The sequence below is a fragment of the Cyrtonyx montezumae genome, unplaced genomic scaffold (assembly GCF_038088225.1).
Source record: "Cyrtonyx montezumae isolate F1298 unplaced genomic scaffold, pur_monq_1.0 scaffold_10, whole genome shotgun sequence".
In the NCBI taxonomy this organism is placed as follows: Eukaryota; Metazoa; Chordata; class Aves; order Galliformes; family Odontophoridae; genus Cyrtonyx; species Cyrtonyx montezumae.
In genome coordinates, this window is record NW_027071826.1 from 31,266,183 (window position 1) to 31,283,955 (window position 17,773).

General features: G+C 39.5%; 1 protein-coding gene across 1 annotated transcript in view; it reads right to left on the reverse strand.

The window, feature by feature from the left end:
• Nucleotides 1-3,389: 3,389 nt before the first annotated feature.
• The window catches only part of LOC136060308 (cytochrome c oxidase assembly protein COX16 homolog, mitochondrial), a 36,467-nt gene continuing 22,083 nt past the window's right edge, over nt 3,390-17,773 (reverse strand). The window contains exons 3-4 of the mRNA XM_065754707.1: nt 16,639-16,701; nt 3,390-4,876 (exon numbers count right to left, since the gene is read on the reverse strand). Coding sequence (XP_065610779.1) covers nt 4,760-4,876; nt 16,639-16,701 — 180 coding nt within the window. The 3' untranslated portion in view covers nt 3,390-4,759. The remainder of the gene's footprint in view (nt 4,877-16,638; nt 16,702-17,773) is intronic.

Consider the following 17,773-nt stretch of genomic DNA (forward strand, 5'->3'; position numbering starts at 1 on the left):
TGGATTTGATACAGAACATGCACAGTATTGACGCCAAGGATTTCATCTGCCACCTTGAAAGATGGTTAAATGTTAAATTAAGTATGGCTATTTGTCCACCAAGTAAAGCACATCAAGCCCGATCCTGAGAACGCTGAGTGAAAGCACATAAATTTCTACTGCGGAGACAGGCAGTACACAGTACTGCTTATGGTTAGTTTGTTTATTTTTTCCCTCAAATGACCTGTGACCACGACACATTCTACTTTTCACATTTGCAATGTATAACTGCATTTTGCATGGCCTTTCTGCAGCACTAACAGCTGCTCCTTTGGTTGAATTTAATTTTAGCACACCTCCCAAGCAGGACGGAGATGGTGAGGATGAAACTTTAATTACCTGTCTGTGCTAAGGAGGACCTTAACTGCAAATGTTCAACAAGAAAATACAGTCAGTCTGACTCCAGTGGTAGGAAAGTCTGCTTTGGTCTCCTGAGGTAAGGAAGAACTTAAGAAAAACATCTGTATAGAGCTCTTGTTTCCATGTCCAGACTTTGGGTGCATTCGGCTGAAAGTCCTCACAGGAAAAGAAGGCCCAATAGTGAGCAGTGACCTTACTTAGAATACAAATCTGTAGCTAGCTAGGCTAAAATACGAGGGACATTTTCTGAGAACCTTACTCCAGCAAAGGATGAAAAGAAACTTTCCACTGAAAACACAGAAAAAGCAGCCTTTCCAAAAATAGAAGTGCATGGAAAATTCTGTGATCATTTTCATGTCAAAGCGGTTCTTCTGCTTTCTGGAAGACCTAAGACCAACCCTTTCTCTCATCTTATTTATTTCCTTCTTATTTGTCTCCACTCCTATTAGAAACATTGTTTGAATTGAAGGATACACTTAGGTATTTCTTATAGAAAGAAAAGTGCACAGAAAATTCTGGAAATCAACATACAACTTGTCCTAGGCTAGTGCTGGAAGTTCAAATGCAGCAGCTTAGAGCAAATCTGAGATCATTAAGAATTACAAGGATCTAAGTACGTACTTCAGAAGGTGAAACACGTTGCTTAAGTTTCATCTATAAACATGTGCACGCAGTTAAGCACAAACTGCGTAAAACTTCCACTGAAAACTCACCTTTAAATCACTCCAGGTCGCTGCTTCTCTCTGCAGAAATGGGTTTCCCCTGATCCGAGTCCTCAGCACTGTACATGTTCCTGCCAACACCAATCAGTGTCACGACCCTCTGTTTTTCAGGATTGCTCCCCACCTGTTGATGGAGTGTGTCTAAGTTTTTAAGAAGTTTCTGCATTCTGTACTTTGGTTTAAAAGTTCCATCACCCATCCCTCATGGGGTCACTCCAAAAGTATTGCTCTCTATTTATTTCCATAGAAACTACGAAGAGCACAATAACACTGTCTGATAGAGCAAATTCCCATCTACAAAATAGTGCTCTTCAACATAGTCACCACCATTAGCTGATGAGCTGATTGAGATGCTCTTCATTTTGTGGTATCATGGCCATTCACAGCTGCCCACAGTGCAGCTTGTCTTTCTCACTGCCATCCCCAATGCTGAAACAGTGCTACCAGCTGGGAACCATCCAGATGGATACTCACTGGTGCTACACTGAGCTCACAGATTCACAGGGGCTTGGAAGGAACCTCTAGGGACCATCCAGGCTAACCCTCTGCTAAAGCTCTCCCCAACAGCTTTATTTCATCACCTCTGGACTCTCAGCCACAGGTTCTGGATGTAAGAAACCTAGCAGGGTTGCCCCTGAGTACTTTGGAGATGACCAGAAGTGGCTTTCAGAAGGATAATTCATAAATAAATATCCAAACTAAGCGTGATTCCCAAACCAACGAACATTTGCCGCTCTCCCTTGTATTTTGAACTACAATTCCCCACGTTTCTGGAGTGTCTTCTACTTCAGAATGTGTGACAACTTAAGAGACCATAATAGTCTCTCTCGGTCTGGTACTTTCATAAGTATAATTTCCAATTCTGTTGCTGAGAAAAGCATAAAACACGAGGCTGTCGTCCAAATGCATGGCAATAAAGAGAAATTCCTGAGGCAGCTCTACACATTTTATGAAGAGGATAGCTTCTAAACCTGCCAAATGTTACTGGGTTTTTGTTGTTGTTGTTTTAATTCAAAAATGAATCAACTTGGGGGGCAGGGGGAGGAGGGAAAGCGGGACTTTTTAAGTGGAAGATCATTAAATAGTCAGCCTAATTGGGACTATCATATCATTCATATGTATCCTGAAGATAAGGAGCAAGTTATGTTTTCCAATGGCATGTTATTTTTGTTTAGAGATGCTGAGATAATTCCATCACTTTCCAGAAATGTCATTTCAAAGGTGGTTACAAATATGCCCTTGGAAACTATAGGAAATACAGTGCCTGTGAAAGTGAAGTAGGGGAACACTGCAACTCATGAAGAAATATCAAAAGCCAAAACTGAGTCCTAAATCACAACATAAAAAGCGTTCTCCACAGAATTAATTGCAACCACATTCCAAAACTGTTAAAATAAGATTACTGACTCCCAAATTCCCCTTGTATCAATTTCCTAAAAATAAATGGGATATTTTCAGTGTGTGTTCTGGCCATCAAGGAAAGTGATACACACAAAGGCTTCGTGAAAGAGAAATATCTTTTCTTCTTCCACTGGGAGAAAAGGTAACTTCTCCTATGCACTGTTCCTAGAAAGTCATGTGCTTATTTCAGGGGTAGTATTCACCCACAATGTGAGCCAGTGTTGCAAGACTGGGAGCTACTCATTCCTCTTCACTCGCAAAATAAAGGCAACTTCAGTCAAGGCTAGGAAAGGAAGATGCTTACCTCGGGAACAGACATAATGAATATGAAGAATCCTCATAGGATGAGTCTACACCAGACAATGTAAGGAAGCAATTCCAGTGGTCCAGCTAGTATCTTAGCAGCAGCCATGGTGCTAGTATTAGTAGGAGCCCTAGCTCAGGGAGGGCTGTCACTGCACTTACTGCACTCAATCAATCTTGCTGCTGCCAGTAGAGCTGCACCAGAATTTGAATTTAGGAGTTGAAATGCTTAGCAAGCAAGGTAGTTTGAGTTGCTCCTTATTTGTCCTATTTTATATCTTATTTGCCTGAGAATGCCATATTAACTTCTAGGTAAAAAAAAAAAAAAGTATGTTGAAACAATGAAATATTCCTTCTCTACTTCCATCAAAGCTTAATGTCTTCATATTCTAGGTTTTTAAAATAATTTCCTTATAGAATATGTTTGCCTTGTCGTGCACTGCTCCTCTTGGTTCTCATGTGGTTATTTTAATTTGCTGGCACATTTATTTAGAAGCAAAGGTGCACACGATTCTGCTCAGGGAAAAACACAGACAGCTCCAGCCTTGTTCCAGGTGAGACACGACACTTTTTCATGGTCTTAACAACTCCATTAGAACAAAGCCTGCAGAAAACATGGCTAGGACATTTTACTTTCTGCTATATGAATTGCTTCTCAAACTCTTCAAAAATCAAGGTAGATTCCTCTTCTTGAGGGAAAGACTGGACCTTACCACAGGAGACTGAAAAAACGACATGCTGAGGAAAGATTTACATGAGCAAAAGGAAGCTACCCGTAAATAAAGTGTCCAGAAGGACATTTTGATTGCATTTGACAAATCCCTTGCAGAGAGAATTAATCACACCTCTTTGAGTTCCCAAGGTTTTTACATATAGGTGTCACTGAATACTCTGAATCCAGAATCTACTGTTAATGTGTGCTCTAGTACTCCATTCCCTGAAGAGGAGTTTTACAGGTCTGTTGTAACAGCCTATCAAAAGCTTTATTTCTTCTGAAAAATTGTGAGGTTATTTCTTCATTGTGTTGTCTCAGCAGAAGGGCCATGAGTGTTAGCATATCTTCTTCTAGTAGCAAATAAGTAGCAAAGACAAAAAGATATTTCAGAATAATTCATCCAAAGGTAATCATTTTTGTGCATGCACACTAATATACATGTAACAATACACGTAAGATGCACTTTACCACTACACAGTGCTTCAGGAAGATGCTGCTGCAGTGCTTGCTCACATGAAAACTGCACAGCTCTTGGTGAGGAAATCTTCTTCTAACTTAAGCAGAGAAGCTTCAACACAAAGGTCCTGCCTGCATGCAGACATTGATAGTTAAACTAATCAAAAAATCAGTCCACAGCTAAACAAATGCTATTTGACCAATTACCAGCTGACACTCTGCACATGCTCCTGTACAGACAAGTTCCTGAAAATGAAATGCAAGAATATTATTTAGCCAAAAACAAGCTCACTGTTTCCCAACAGTTCACATGCCTGTGGATTCCCTTCCAAGCTTAAGAGCTTGAAGTCACGCAGGGGCTCTCGGAAGCAGCACTTAACTGGTCACACATATCAGGATGACAGCACTGTTGTTTTCATTGTGGCACACTCTTGAAATGTGACTCTTGCTGAAGCACCTCACTTTTGAACTGCAGTTGTCAAAAAACAATGAAAAACGAAAAGTGCAATATTCCCAGTAAAATAATCGGCTTTTTTTTTTTTAATTGAGAATTCTGATATACAGCCTGTGGAATTCTGTGCAAATGGATGCAAACAAAGAGCTTCATACAACATAGTCCTTTTTCACATTTAGTTATATACACAGTGGCATGAATTGTTCAGGGCAATTCCCCCCTCCCAGGTCTGTTCCTGATGCTGGATTAGAAAATAAGGTAGTCCAGCCTGAGACTTGGTTCTGTAGGCAGCAGAGCAGACTTGCTCAATCACTCTCTCTTCAGACGGGCAGCCTCCCGCCGCTGCTTCTGAACAGTCCTGGAGTCTTCCCACAGCTGGGGTCCTCTGATGTTCTCCCAGTTATCCAAGTCAGATTTTTCCAATTTCTGCAGATAAACATCAAACAGAAGTGTCACCTTGAAAGCATTATGATTTAAAACATGCATTAATCTGAATTGTTTTCTATTTGCACGCTACACAGCATCGCCACAGAGGTGATGATCGTCGACCCTCCAAAAGTTGTTCAACAAAGAAATAATTTGTAAGCATTCATATAGCTACATAAATGACTAAGGTGGGCATTACTGCCACTGCTTATCAACAGAAAAGGAAAGGTAGAACAGGAAGACGTACAGCATCTGAACATAACTGAAGGCATTCTTATATTCATTTTTTCTTTGCTCACCTTGTTTTCCAGATCAGTTCTTCATGTGCAAGTCTGTCTAGTGGTGAGCTGGAAGTGATAAGCGCTGGTATAGTTGCATCAAAAGACTTTTAGTAGTGACCTGAAGTACTCTGTCAGCACAGATACAAACCTTGCTGGAAAAGAGGAATTATCCAGCACTATGAGAGACAGTAACAGTGCAATTCCCTCAAATCCATGCAGTTTTAACCAGAGAGAAGTGCACAATGCTTTCTGCTGCCTACCTTTATATGGTACCCAGAAGAGATAGGTCTCTCATAAAGTCATACATGTGATATGCTAACTGGCCAACTGTTAGCATATACTTAAAAACTAGTTAGATTTTAAATGATCTCCTTACCTATTCCTATTATCCTCACTCAGACGAAGTGCTCACCACAGTCTTAATCTACCTGAGAGGAGATCACAAAGGAGGAAGAGAGGCCCTTCTAACTTCACCCATCAGGTGTTGCTGTTGAGGAAGCTGTTGTCACCCAAACTTCACCTCCACAGTCTCACTGGGAGAGATGCAGAAGCACCCAGCAGGTGCAGACCTGGAGCCCCACCCCACTTTGCTCTAACAGTGTTATTGTGCTCTTTCTACCTGTTGTAGTTTGCATCGAAATAACTAGGAGGCATTACTTTTGGAGCAGCCTATGTACTTAAGCTGAGCTTGTGGTTTAATTTGCATGCCATCAATTACCTAAAAAAATAGCAAACACTAAGGGACTCGAAAAGCTGCAGAACAATTCAACAGCTATAACAGACCTGCTACTATGAGTTCATGTTATATAAAGGATTTCTGCCACTTGTACAACTTGCAATGAGGTTTGTCAGATATCAAAAGAAATTACGCAGCATTCAACAGAAGATCTATGAGAACACGCACAAACACAGCAGACTTTCACGAGGTAGAAGCAGCTGAGTTTCTCATACAGTGGAGCTGGCACAGGTCTTTCTGAGGCACAGTCTTCACTGCTTTACGCACCTTAAGACCAGCTGGTATTTGATTTCAGTTGGATCTGAGCTGACCCAGGAGGAGGGAGAAGGAGGGTGCTTAGGGAAAGTATGCATCATCCCATGCATCAGCAACTATCCACTCTGCAAATTCGGAATTTAACACCTAATTCAGGTAGAAGTTTCAAGGAAATTACAGTAGAAATAACCTTGTGCTTTAACAGATGGAAGGCCTGCTGATTTTATTAAGCACAGAGGTACCATACAGCTGTGAAGTTCTAAACTATTCGCAAAGGTGCTCGGCTCACAAAGTCTGAGCAAGAAACAGCATTTAAAATATATACCACCAAGCTTGTAGCACCCAAAGATACGCTACATAAACAAGTCTTATCAAGAGATATGCATTCTGGAGAACCTTACCGATAGTTTGTATTAATCTGCTCCTGACTTCACAAGGGCTTTTCAGAGAGTTTTGTAAAACTCTTCCAATGGTAAGAATAAAAGCACCTGGAAAGCACACTGTGATGTAGTGACAGAATAAAACCACCACAGCTCTGTGCAGTAAACGGAATTGCCTCAAACTATGGAACAGATGAGATCTATTCAGAATTATTTTTCGTCAATTAAAACACAAAGAATTAAAGAGTCTATTGAATGCAGAAAGAAACATTTTTCTTATTTATTTTCTTTATATTTGCATTAAAGGTAACTACTTCTCTTCTGATTAGGTGCAGCAGCGCATGATACAAAGCTTCTTCAAACTGCCCAAACTATGTGGCTCTGTTAGAATTCAGGCACGACATCAGTGTTTCTTCCAAATGAAGTGAACCTGGTTGGATTTCTAAAAATGTTTTTTATTTCAGTTATTTTATTTTTAGCCACCTGTACTGTGCCCACCTAATTTCACCATAAAGAAGGTAAACCACTTCTAGCTTTTACTAAATCCATACAATCTGGCGGTTTTAAAAGTGAAAAGCTTTTTCTCCCAGTTCAAATGTACTAAATAGTCAATCATTGGAGACTACAATGAAATGTAATCAGATCAGACCAGCACCGCTTTCCCCGCTTGTCTCAAACAGCCCCAGGGATAATGAAAATTAGCTGTTTAAAGTAAGATCAGTGTAGTCCATTAAATCTACTGATTCACTTCCTAAATCAGCTAAACTGCCTCTTAAAAGTACAGGACTGACAGAAGCTGTAAATCCAAGAAAAAATGCAGCTATGCAGGCAGGCACTGAACAAAAAAGAACATCCAACTCTTTGCCACATACTTGACTTCTGGAACTTTTGTTAAACAGCCTGCCTGGCACCAGGGCACCCCTGAGGACAGAAAGAAGCCTTCATTCCGGAACTGCTGGTTCAGATACCTAGTTAGTAGCCTGCTTGGATAGTAAGTAAAAGCCATCATCCTCTGTCAGCCCTACAGTAAGATATTTTTTTCTTAAAGGGTTTGAGTTCTACTCCTGCAGGATAGTTGTCACGCCGCAACAAACCCAAGTCAGCAAAAATGTGCTTAGAGCCTTGCTGCAATGATGGACTTAATTCAGGAGTGCCACCTGCAATAAACATTTGGCTTTAGTCTGCTTCCTACATGTGAAAATCCTGTTTATTGCACGGTGCCTTGCAATAAATTCTGTGACGAGTGCCATAGAAAGAAATGACTCTAATTCAAAGAGACAATTATTTCCCATTATTATGCTAAGCAACGCCATTTGCAGATAAAAGCTTAGCCAGGGAAGAACATTCTCACGGAAGCAGTGGAAGAAATGCATTAAACCTAGTCGATCTTGCCAGACTGTCAAAACAGCTTGAAGTCCACGAAAGACATACTGAGGAACTCCACTCTGACACGTAGATGCAGAGGTGCAGAATAAAGGATTTTGCTGTCTTGTGAGGGATTGAAAGCCTCAACTTTATCATCACATTGCTTTGGCCTTATTATCATCTTTTCCACAGCACTTTCAGAGTCACATCTCTGACATCCCATTTTTGTAATAAAATCTTGGTTTCACTCACTTTGCTTAGGATGTGACATTAATTTATATTTAATTATCTGTGATTAGCATCCCTCAGATTAATAAGAGGTACCTCTTTTTTTTCCAACAAGAGAATGTCTAGTTTTTATATTATTAATACATAAGCACATTAGGAAATTGAATGCAATGGCCAGAATATTTTTGTTCAGTAAGGGAAGAAATGTGGGGTTTTTGCATTTAAGCCTCCACAGGTTTGGCTCTCTTTTTTAGCTTTGCTAAAGACTGGCAAAATCCACACAGAAGAAACCAAGAGTTCTTGTTGCTGCCTTCAGTAGGACCCAGTGCCATTCCCCTATGGCAACAACCAATTAACTTATCGTGAATGTGGTTAAGATACTCTTTCCCCATAGGTTATTTTCCCCTTAGTTTGGCCAATTTAGCACCGTGGGGCTGTGCTCCAAATCAGATTAAATTAACTACATTGGCACATACTGTTTACAGATAAACTCTATTGAAGCATAAGACTATCCAAACACTTGAAATGGCACAGCAAAAGGAATTGTAGGACTGAGAGTGAATGAGAACAGAAATATCTTTAGTTGGCAATGTTGTAAAGGATCCGTATCACAGACTTGCAATGCCAAATTGTCTGAGCGTTTTTTTTTTTCCCAATTTGAAGAATGAAAAGTGCTATCCCTCATCTCAGAGGTATCATTGAGTTTAATTAATGCTTGTAGAGTGCCCTCATAACCTCGCGTGAAGACACTACAGTGATACAAATTACTTAATAAAACAAACAATTAAGGTACTTGGTTAGAACTATATGGTTACACAACTTGGTCATGATTTCCTCCTTCACTCTTAATATGAAAATCTTAGAAACCACACTAAATCTCACAAAATAACTTGATGCTATTTATGCATACACTTGCACAGCACACAGGATGGCCTGGGTTCAAAGGATTTACAAAGCACTATGGATGAAGTCAAGAGAAATCAAGTTGCACGGGTCATTTGCTTTATCTTTTTTTTCCTTCTTCAAATACGAAATTCTGAAACATTCAATGTATAAAGAACAGCATGAGTGCAATAGTCCACCTGCAAGATCAAACATCCAAAATTCAGCAAATTCCACACTGAATTAAGCAAATTCCACACAGAAGTACATTTAGCATGGCTTCCATTTTCCTGGTATATGGAAGATTTATTAAGCTACAGTTAACACGTGCTTGGAAGTAAAAAGCTGCTTATTGAAGTTTATTTTATTAATTTACAGCCTAGGAGACTTAGCCAAGTTGTCTGATCTTGCCAACTTGGTATCATAATGAACTCTGCAAAGGTCTGTCCTGGTTTCTATAGCAGACCCCTGTAAAAGAGGGACAGACTCTTGGGATGTGTGCAGGCTCTTTTTCAACTATCTAAAGCTGAGCTTGGCTGAAGGGGATGCAAGATCTTTTGCAGTGCAGGAGTGCAGAAAGAGCAACAAACCACACCTGAACCCTCCAGGTCTGTGTCTAGGAGAAAGAGCAGATGGATTTCCACAGCCTGTCCCTGTCTGGAGCCCAACAATGCCTGCAGAATTTTTAGGCTGGCAACACAGAGAAGGTTTCTGTCAAATTTCTTACTTGGACTATGAATATACTTCCAAGTTGAACTATTTTTTCACTGCGTGTATCTCAAGTTTGTCAAAATATATCTGTCTAATAATTATATAAAAAAATACTTTTGAACATCTAAACCAAAAAGTGTTGTACAACGATCAAAATACGTTGGACTTGCAAGTCACACCTGGTGTTTTTCCCTCTGTAGAGATCTGAAAAATAGGCTTTTACAGGCTTCTTTCATGAGAGGAAAAAAAGCAGTAATGAATATCAGAGGGAAGGGTTAAAAGACTACGACCAGAAGAAATGATCAGGTGTCACTGTGAAACTAGGTGTGTGGGCATAAGAAAATGGGTCCTCAAAATTAAATCAGAAAGAATCTATGCTGTACCTGAGAAAGACTGAAAAATCTGAATTTTTTCCAAGAATAAAGAGAAAGTTTTGGGAGGTAAAGTTTGGGGTATTACTTTGGTTGGAGTATATTTCAGTTTTGAACCTCCTCCATTTTCCTGTTTGAGCTGTAGGACGGCACAGCGGAACGCTGCCTGCCCCGTGACTTGCTGGGAGGATGCCATGAACACGATGGAGCATTGCTGATTGAATCGTTAACAGCATTTCCTTCAGCCTTGTTATTTCTCAATGATTTCTTCCAGGAAAAAAAAAAAAAAAAGGTTTCTTCTTGGGCAAAACTCAATTCTTAACTAAAGATATCACATCATCAAGGGTTAAACAGGGAACACAACCATTCAATTATTAGGATCTTGATTATTTCATTAAAAACTGTCCAGAATCCAGATCAGTCTCAAGCACCGTCTCTTTTTCCTGCTTGATCAATAAGTCTCTTAAGACATACACGATCCCACTCTCTGACAGTGACTTTCTATGCACAGTACAGTTTGCACTGTACAGTGTGAGTACTAAAGATGGACAACAATAATTTGAGAAGAAAGCAAAGAGCATGTGAGAACTGTAGAGCAATCTTTTGAAGTATTTCAAACAGCTTGAGTGCCTATATGAGCATCATCTGGCAGTCACAGAATATTTCAGATAGTTTCTAAGGAAGCTCTTATCTCAGTGGCCTAGCAAAGTGGCTTTTCATTGGCCACTTCATTTTAGTTTTGCTTTCCTTTTTCTTTTTTTGTCCATTCCATAAACACTATCTACTTTGCTGCATTCACTTCAGAGGCAGTAAACGCAAGGAATGTATAAAGCCTCAACTGCGTGGTTAAATTCCCATATACTATTTTGAAAGCTACTTCAGAGACATTTTATACCAAAGATCTAGCAATTCCCCACTGGGGGCCCAGTAATGACAGATGTGCTTTTCATTTCTACATAGTCAGCTCCACAGAAGAACGTCCCCAGCACTGCCTGGTAGAAGACAGCAGCATCTCCCAGGACCATAAGTGAACAAATTCAGTTGTGCCGTGTGGATGCCACTTTCCCTACTGTTTTCTTGTGGGTTTTATTTTTTTGTTTGTTTGTTTTTTAAACTCTTGGTGACAGAAAACACACAGAGTTGGCCCTAACATGATGAGAGCTGCTCAGTTCTTCTGGGTTAAAAAGCCACATCAGGATGCAAGAAGGTACAAAGATGTCTGTTTTGGAAAAAGGAGAAGAGATTATTTGTTTAACACATTCGTACATGGCAGCCCAGTTTGCTGCCTGACTGTACCGTTAGCTGACTTACTTGGGTTTTTACCTGTGAGAAATCAGCATCATCTTGTGGGGATAAGACAAGTGCAGATGTAACATACTTAAAAGAAACAGCTCATAGCTACAGAAAATCCCACGCAAAGAGATACACTATAAACAAGAGTAGAAAAAAAAAATTACAGAACTGTTCAGCAAAGATGAATTCAAGAAATAAGGCCGGTGGGAAGCAATGCTCTGTTAGCTTCCCTCAGGAGGTATCTCTCTTCCTGGAAGAAAGCTTTTCCACAGCACCACTTCCTAAGACCCTATTCCATACCCACCACCAAATTTCACCTTTATCTGACTGTTTTTGTTGTTTGTTGTTTTTTAATTATATTTTGAAGTACAGTACCCAAGAACTTTGGGAGCGCAAAGAGTAAACTGCTTATGTATAGATCGCATATCCACTCAGAATAAAACTAGCACAAGCTATTTTAACCCTCCCCCTGTCTTGCCCATGGCAGTCTCTGTGGCAAGCTAACATCACTGTATCCTTCTCTACAAAACCAGAAGTGATGAGGTCTTATAGTGAAGGAGTCCCCAGTTTATTTTACATTTGAGTAACTGAAATGCAAATAATTTCATCCAGTGATTGGCTGAGGTACAACTTGAAGAACAGGCAGAACCTGTGGTTGACAGGAGCAGCTTTGCTTAACAACACTGACAAAGAAGAAAGGATGGGTAGGGGTTAAAGGAAGAAGGAACATCATCTCATCTCACTTGGTGTCAGAAACCAGGGTGAATTTTCTTCCCCAGTATCTTTAACAATTCTCAAACAGCTCAAGAAACATAGCCACTAGCATTTAGCTCACAGACACTGAAGTAGATCAACCAAAGAGGCCAATCTGTTAATTCTGAAACAATAACAACAAAGTCAGTAATCCTCTGGTACCAACAGTGGCACCAACAGAATGCTTGCAGATTTCAGCCTCTGCTATTGGGGAATTATCTTCTTGTACCGTCCTCCCATTCGTATCTCTAATGTATCTACTGAATACTCTTAAGAGAGTACATACGCAAGTTATGTTCCCAAACCACCTCATCATACATCTGATTTTGATTTTTTAACTACCCTGGATAAACATTTTAGCACTGCAATTACAATGCTTCTGCTGTGATTCCCAAGACAAACAGACGTCTGTTCAGAGCTTACGCTGACCTTCATTTGATCTATCAAGTTACAAGGAACAAAATCTGCAAAATACTCAGATACTATAAGTCAGGAGAATGGTGTTCTCTAGACTATCACACAGCACTGTACTCAACTCACTTAACTTGTGCCAAGTCCTACAGTTCACAACCACTCAAAGAAAAACTTCAAAATTTCTGCAGATTTAATAATATTCTGTAAGACAGACCTTTTTTTGTTTTGCTGTTATGTTCAAACAACGTCCCTATCTGTTAATAATGGCCTTTGCTTCTAATATCTTTGTCACATCAGAGAACTTGTCAGTAGCTAGCACTTTCTTCTTATGAAGGTATTTATATACAACTAGTGTTCCTTTAGGTACCTTTAAAAGTATCCAAATCTTTAAGTTTCTTTTGAGGCATTTTCTCAAGCCCAAGTGCACATATTCAGCCTTTTCTGCAACCTATTTGAATATTAAAGTCCTGTTCAAAACGTGGACATCAGAAGTGGATATGGTCCTTGAGTACGAGCCTCATCAATAACACACTCAGAAGTAAAAGTCAACTCTTCCCATCTGCCATTCCAGTTTATATTTATAAAGACTGAATTAGCTCTTTGTGCCACAGTACCACCATAGAAGATCAATCTGAATTATTCATTCACTGACTCCTAAATCTTTTTCAAGAGTTGCTGCATTTCATCACATAGTCCACTCTGACCTGCATTTCCAATTTTTGAACAGATAACTGTGGCTATTTTAATGACGACTTTGCTCACTTGACAGGCCTGGCTTACCAAGTAATGCTAAAGAGGTCCTGCACCTGCCTGGCCACACTTCATCTACTTCAATAATTTGGTGTCACTCGTACATCAGTAATGATTTTACAGTTCTTTCCAGATCACTGAAAAAAGTACTCAATATTGCCTAGATATGTCAACTTGTCAGCTTCCTTTAAAAAAAAACCCTCTGTGATGTCCTTTTATCAATCTTCTCTACTTCCTCATTTACTATTTTCATAGCAATAATTTTACATTATTTAACTGTACTTCAGTTCCTGCTGCTTAAAAACATATCCGATTTAAACTCAACTGATTTTACCATCATAAAATTATAATTCTGTAGGTTATTGGTATGTCCTTTTTAGGCTTGATGTTCGCTGCTTTTTTTTTTTTTTTTCTTGAAAAAGCCCTAAACAACAATTCCTTATTGCTCTGATGTGACTGACTGAGGCAGGATTTTTATGGTTTTTTTTACTGTGTACTTCGTCACTATTTTCTCAAAAGTACAGAAACAAAATGCTAAAATAAGAAATGCAATTTTGGCATTACGTTTAAACAATAACAAGGAATATATTCTGTCTGTTAGATACACATTTTCCAAACAGTATTTTTGCACTTTCAGATATGATACTCTAGACTTTTGTTGCAGGTCAAGAACTTGACATTTTTTTACAGTGTGTTCTACAAGACACAGCTCAGCAGCAGAGCTACATTTCCATTAGTACCAGTGTCACTAGTGGACAGAGCTGTGATTTATTAGGCAAAGGGGAGCAGCAAGGACTAATTGGCTGGATGAGAATACAACTGTGTGAGAGGAATGCTTGAACAACAGTGAACATGTGCAAAGGTAGCTTGCTCCTTTGGTACAACATTATGAATGGCATTACTAACAGATCTGAGGTATAAGAAATGTAGTGTGTAACCCAGATGCAAATTCATCCTTGCTCAAATCAGCATACTTTCCAGAAACACTCTTATATGAAAAAATGTAAACTCTGTTTAATTTGGGAGGATAGTATTTAGTGAACAAGAAGATGAAAATATCTTTGTCAATTTCCTTGCAGTAAGTTGCTTATATCTATGATTACATCTTTTCTCATCACCACCACTCTGAAGGAAAAAGTGCACACTTCCACAGGCATGAAATAAGAGAAATGTTGTTGTCTTTTGTAATAATCAAATAAAGGTATATCCTTAATCAGAAATTACTACATTCTAAAAGAATCCAGTACATATGCAGTGTGTAGACATCTGTAAGGACAAGATAACTTTAAGTCAGGGGAAGGGACGGTAATGGACATTTGCACACATCAAGCAGTCATGCTTCCAAAGAGCTGGCTTGGTACCCTCAGTAACAGCTGCAGATACAATGCTAACAATATTGTAAAATAAGGCTTCACATATTAAAACAGCAACTTTTTTTTTTTTAACTGCCCTTAACTCTCTCATCACACCATATTTAGTAACAGCCACCAGTTTAATCCTCCAATGTGACCTAAATATAGAATTAGATGTTCTTCAGAGTTAGACCACATGGGGTCCACAGAAAACTGCTCTCCTAAATGTCAGCGGTAACTCGACGATTGGTTAGATTTTGTCCATGAGAACAGAGAGGCAGTTAAGTATTGATTACAACTCAAATACTGACAGAGAGGCCGTGAAGTACATGCTTGACTGGTGAACTGCTGGTGGTTCCACCACTTCCAGTGAAGCAAGGAATGAGTATGCCTCCTGCTTGCAAGTCAGCACTCGCAGTAAAGTACACATTGAGACTGGAGTCCAAAACAATAACCTGGATCTCTTCTAATTATGTGCAAAATCACATTCATTTCTATTACTGTACTGGTCTGGCCCTAGAACCCAAGCACTGCTTTGGAAAAGTTTCAGCATGGGAACTCTCAGCGGTTTAGATTAAGAAAAAATAAGATTGCTTCTGTCACTTCTGGCCATCAGGAAAGAACCTCATTACCTGAGTAGGTTTGTAATATGTTGTGATGCTGGCCACATCCTATTACCATTGATTTCTTCATAAAGTTGATGCAATTACGGCCGTTTAAATATTATCCTTCAACTACTTACTTATCTTGCTGGAAAGAAATCTAAGTATATCTGAATACAGATCAGTTGATTTTGTGGTTAGGCAGTGAGTTAAATGGAGAGATGCGGTTCTTTTTATTGCTTGTGGTTCTTCTGTATAAATGAATCAAAGTGGACACGTATATTCTATGGAAAATGAGAGACAGAGTAATTGCAGGGGCATTCGGAACTGAGTGGATTTGTATGTTTTGAGTTTCCACATGTACTCAGAGATCAAATCTTTTTTATTTCCCACACCACAGAACACAGTTTGTTATAGAACAGGGTTGGCCCCAAATTATTTTCTATAATGGTAGAACACTGTCATAAATCTGGCAGGTAGGCAGATGTTCTGCAATATTACATACGTTAAAGTGCAAAAGGTTGAGAGTTCTTTCATAGACGAGTCACAGAAGAGTGATGTAATAGAAAGGTTTTATTAGCAAGACCATGTACCATCATTCAGCCACTTAAGTGTGAGAGCTATGGGTGCAATCAAGCTCCTGAAGGGCTCGTGACAGGAGTGTTGAATGCTATATCCATCGTGAGGACCACGGAGACAGACGAAGTGCTAACTGGACATCTGATTCATGCAATTTTAAAACATGAAAAATTATCTGGAACAGCTTTGTGCTTTGCTTCTAGATATGAGGAGCCAGTTCTCTTAACCAGGCTTTTTGCAGCCCTGAAGATTTATGAAACTCTAAATATTAAACTGGACAAAATAGCCATTTTGGAGCTCAGTAATGTGTGAAGGAAACGGTACTATGGAGGAAAGAAGGAAATATTTCTCTATAAAATTTCCAGATATAGTGAAAAAGTAATCATAGTTGTTTGAAAGCGATATAGAGGTTTAAAAAGCAAGAAATGATAAGAGGCAGCACATCAAGTACGCTGTTCAGGCTAAAGGTCATCAAAACTTAAGCAGCAGAAGCGTTGGCACATACAGAAACACATACCATCCAAGCCCAGCATCAGCTCTATTTTTATAGACCAGGTAAACCACAGACATAGTGAAATTTATTTGTAGCACTGCAGTTGGCACCTGGACATCAAAGTAAGGCTGTGTTCAGAAAGAAGCACTGCATGTTCAAAAATCTTCCTTTACATAAAACCTTGTTTTTATTGGACATCAGTGAGTCAAAGGCAGATGGCTGATCTAATTTTAGATAGGGACAGACCCACCCCACCAGCAGCTAGGGTAATAAAGGGTAGCCAGGGTTATGAGCCCCAAGCAACATATTTATTTTACCTTATATTCAGACTCCAGCGTCACATTGTTCTGCTTTAATTTTTCCTTCAAAGCAGGATCAACCTGTAAAAAATAAAAAAATAAAAAAAAGGTGCTTTTAAGAATTTTTCTAAAAGAAATTTAAACCTCAAATAAACTAAGTGTTGTTACATGTAAACCTTCCTCTCCTCTAAACATATGCTGTTTGTTCAGATACTAGTATGACGAATATACTGCAAGAGCTGGGTTGAAAAGAGACAAACTTTCATATCAAACCAGAAGCACATTTGTAATTAGACCTGCACTTTCATTACTCCTGAATGGTATGTTCAGAGAACAGGCACATGCTCTGCTTTACAAAGTCTACACGTGAGCCAAACTTCCAGCTATCTGGTGAACACACTGCTCTTTCCTAGTTTTGATTCTATACCAACAATGCTGGCAATTACTGCCACCCTGCAGTTGGTCAAAGAACAAACCCAAGAACAGAAATATGAGTGAACAACAGCAGATTAATTTTATGCAGTTGAGCCCAGACGGAGCTGTGCTCATCCCTTTCCTTGCTTAGCCTTTCTCATAAAGGCCTGAGAGCAGAAGCATTCTTCATCCTTAGAGAAAGTGTATCATCGTCTTTCTCCTCAAACAGAAATCAGCCAAATGTACAAGTACTCAAACACAGTCTTTAGGCTAATCAATTAAAATATCAAATCTACCATGACAAATCATTCTCATTTTTAGATCTTAAACAAAAACGTTGTTAAACGAACAGATGCGTGAGGGGACTAGTAATATACTTAGTTCTACAGCCTGGCTTCTACCTTCAGATTCTGCCCTATATTGGTCTCCTACACCAAATAAAAAATGAGATGCTATGTCTGTGCCTTGGTATTCAAGGCCTGCACAGAGCTGCCCTTCATTGCAGACAGATTGCCTCTCCCTTTCTGTGACTGTGACCTCCAACAACAGCCATGTCTCATTAGAGCAGCGATCCCATCCATCACAGGCGCAGAAGCAGGACCTTGTTGGGCGGCCAGGCACACTGTGGAGCTTGCGTTCACTGAGATGAGAGTGATCACAGACCTCAGTGTGTTCAGAACTAAATGCAAACACCATTTGTTACGCTTAGCGTTCTCACAGTACGCATATGGACAAGGGG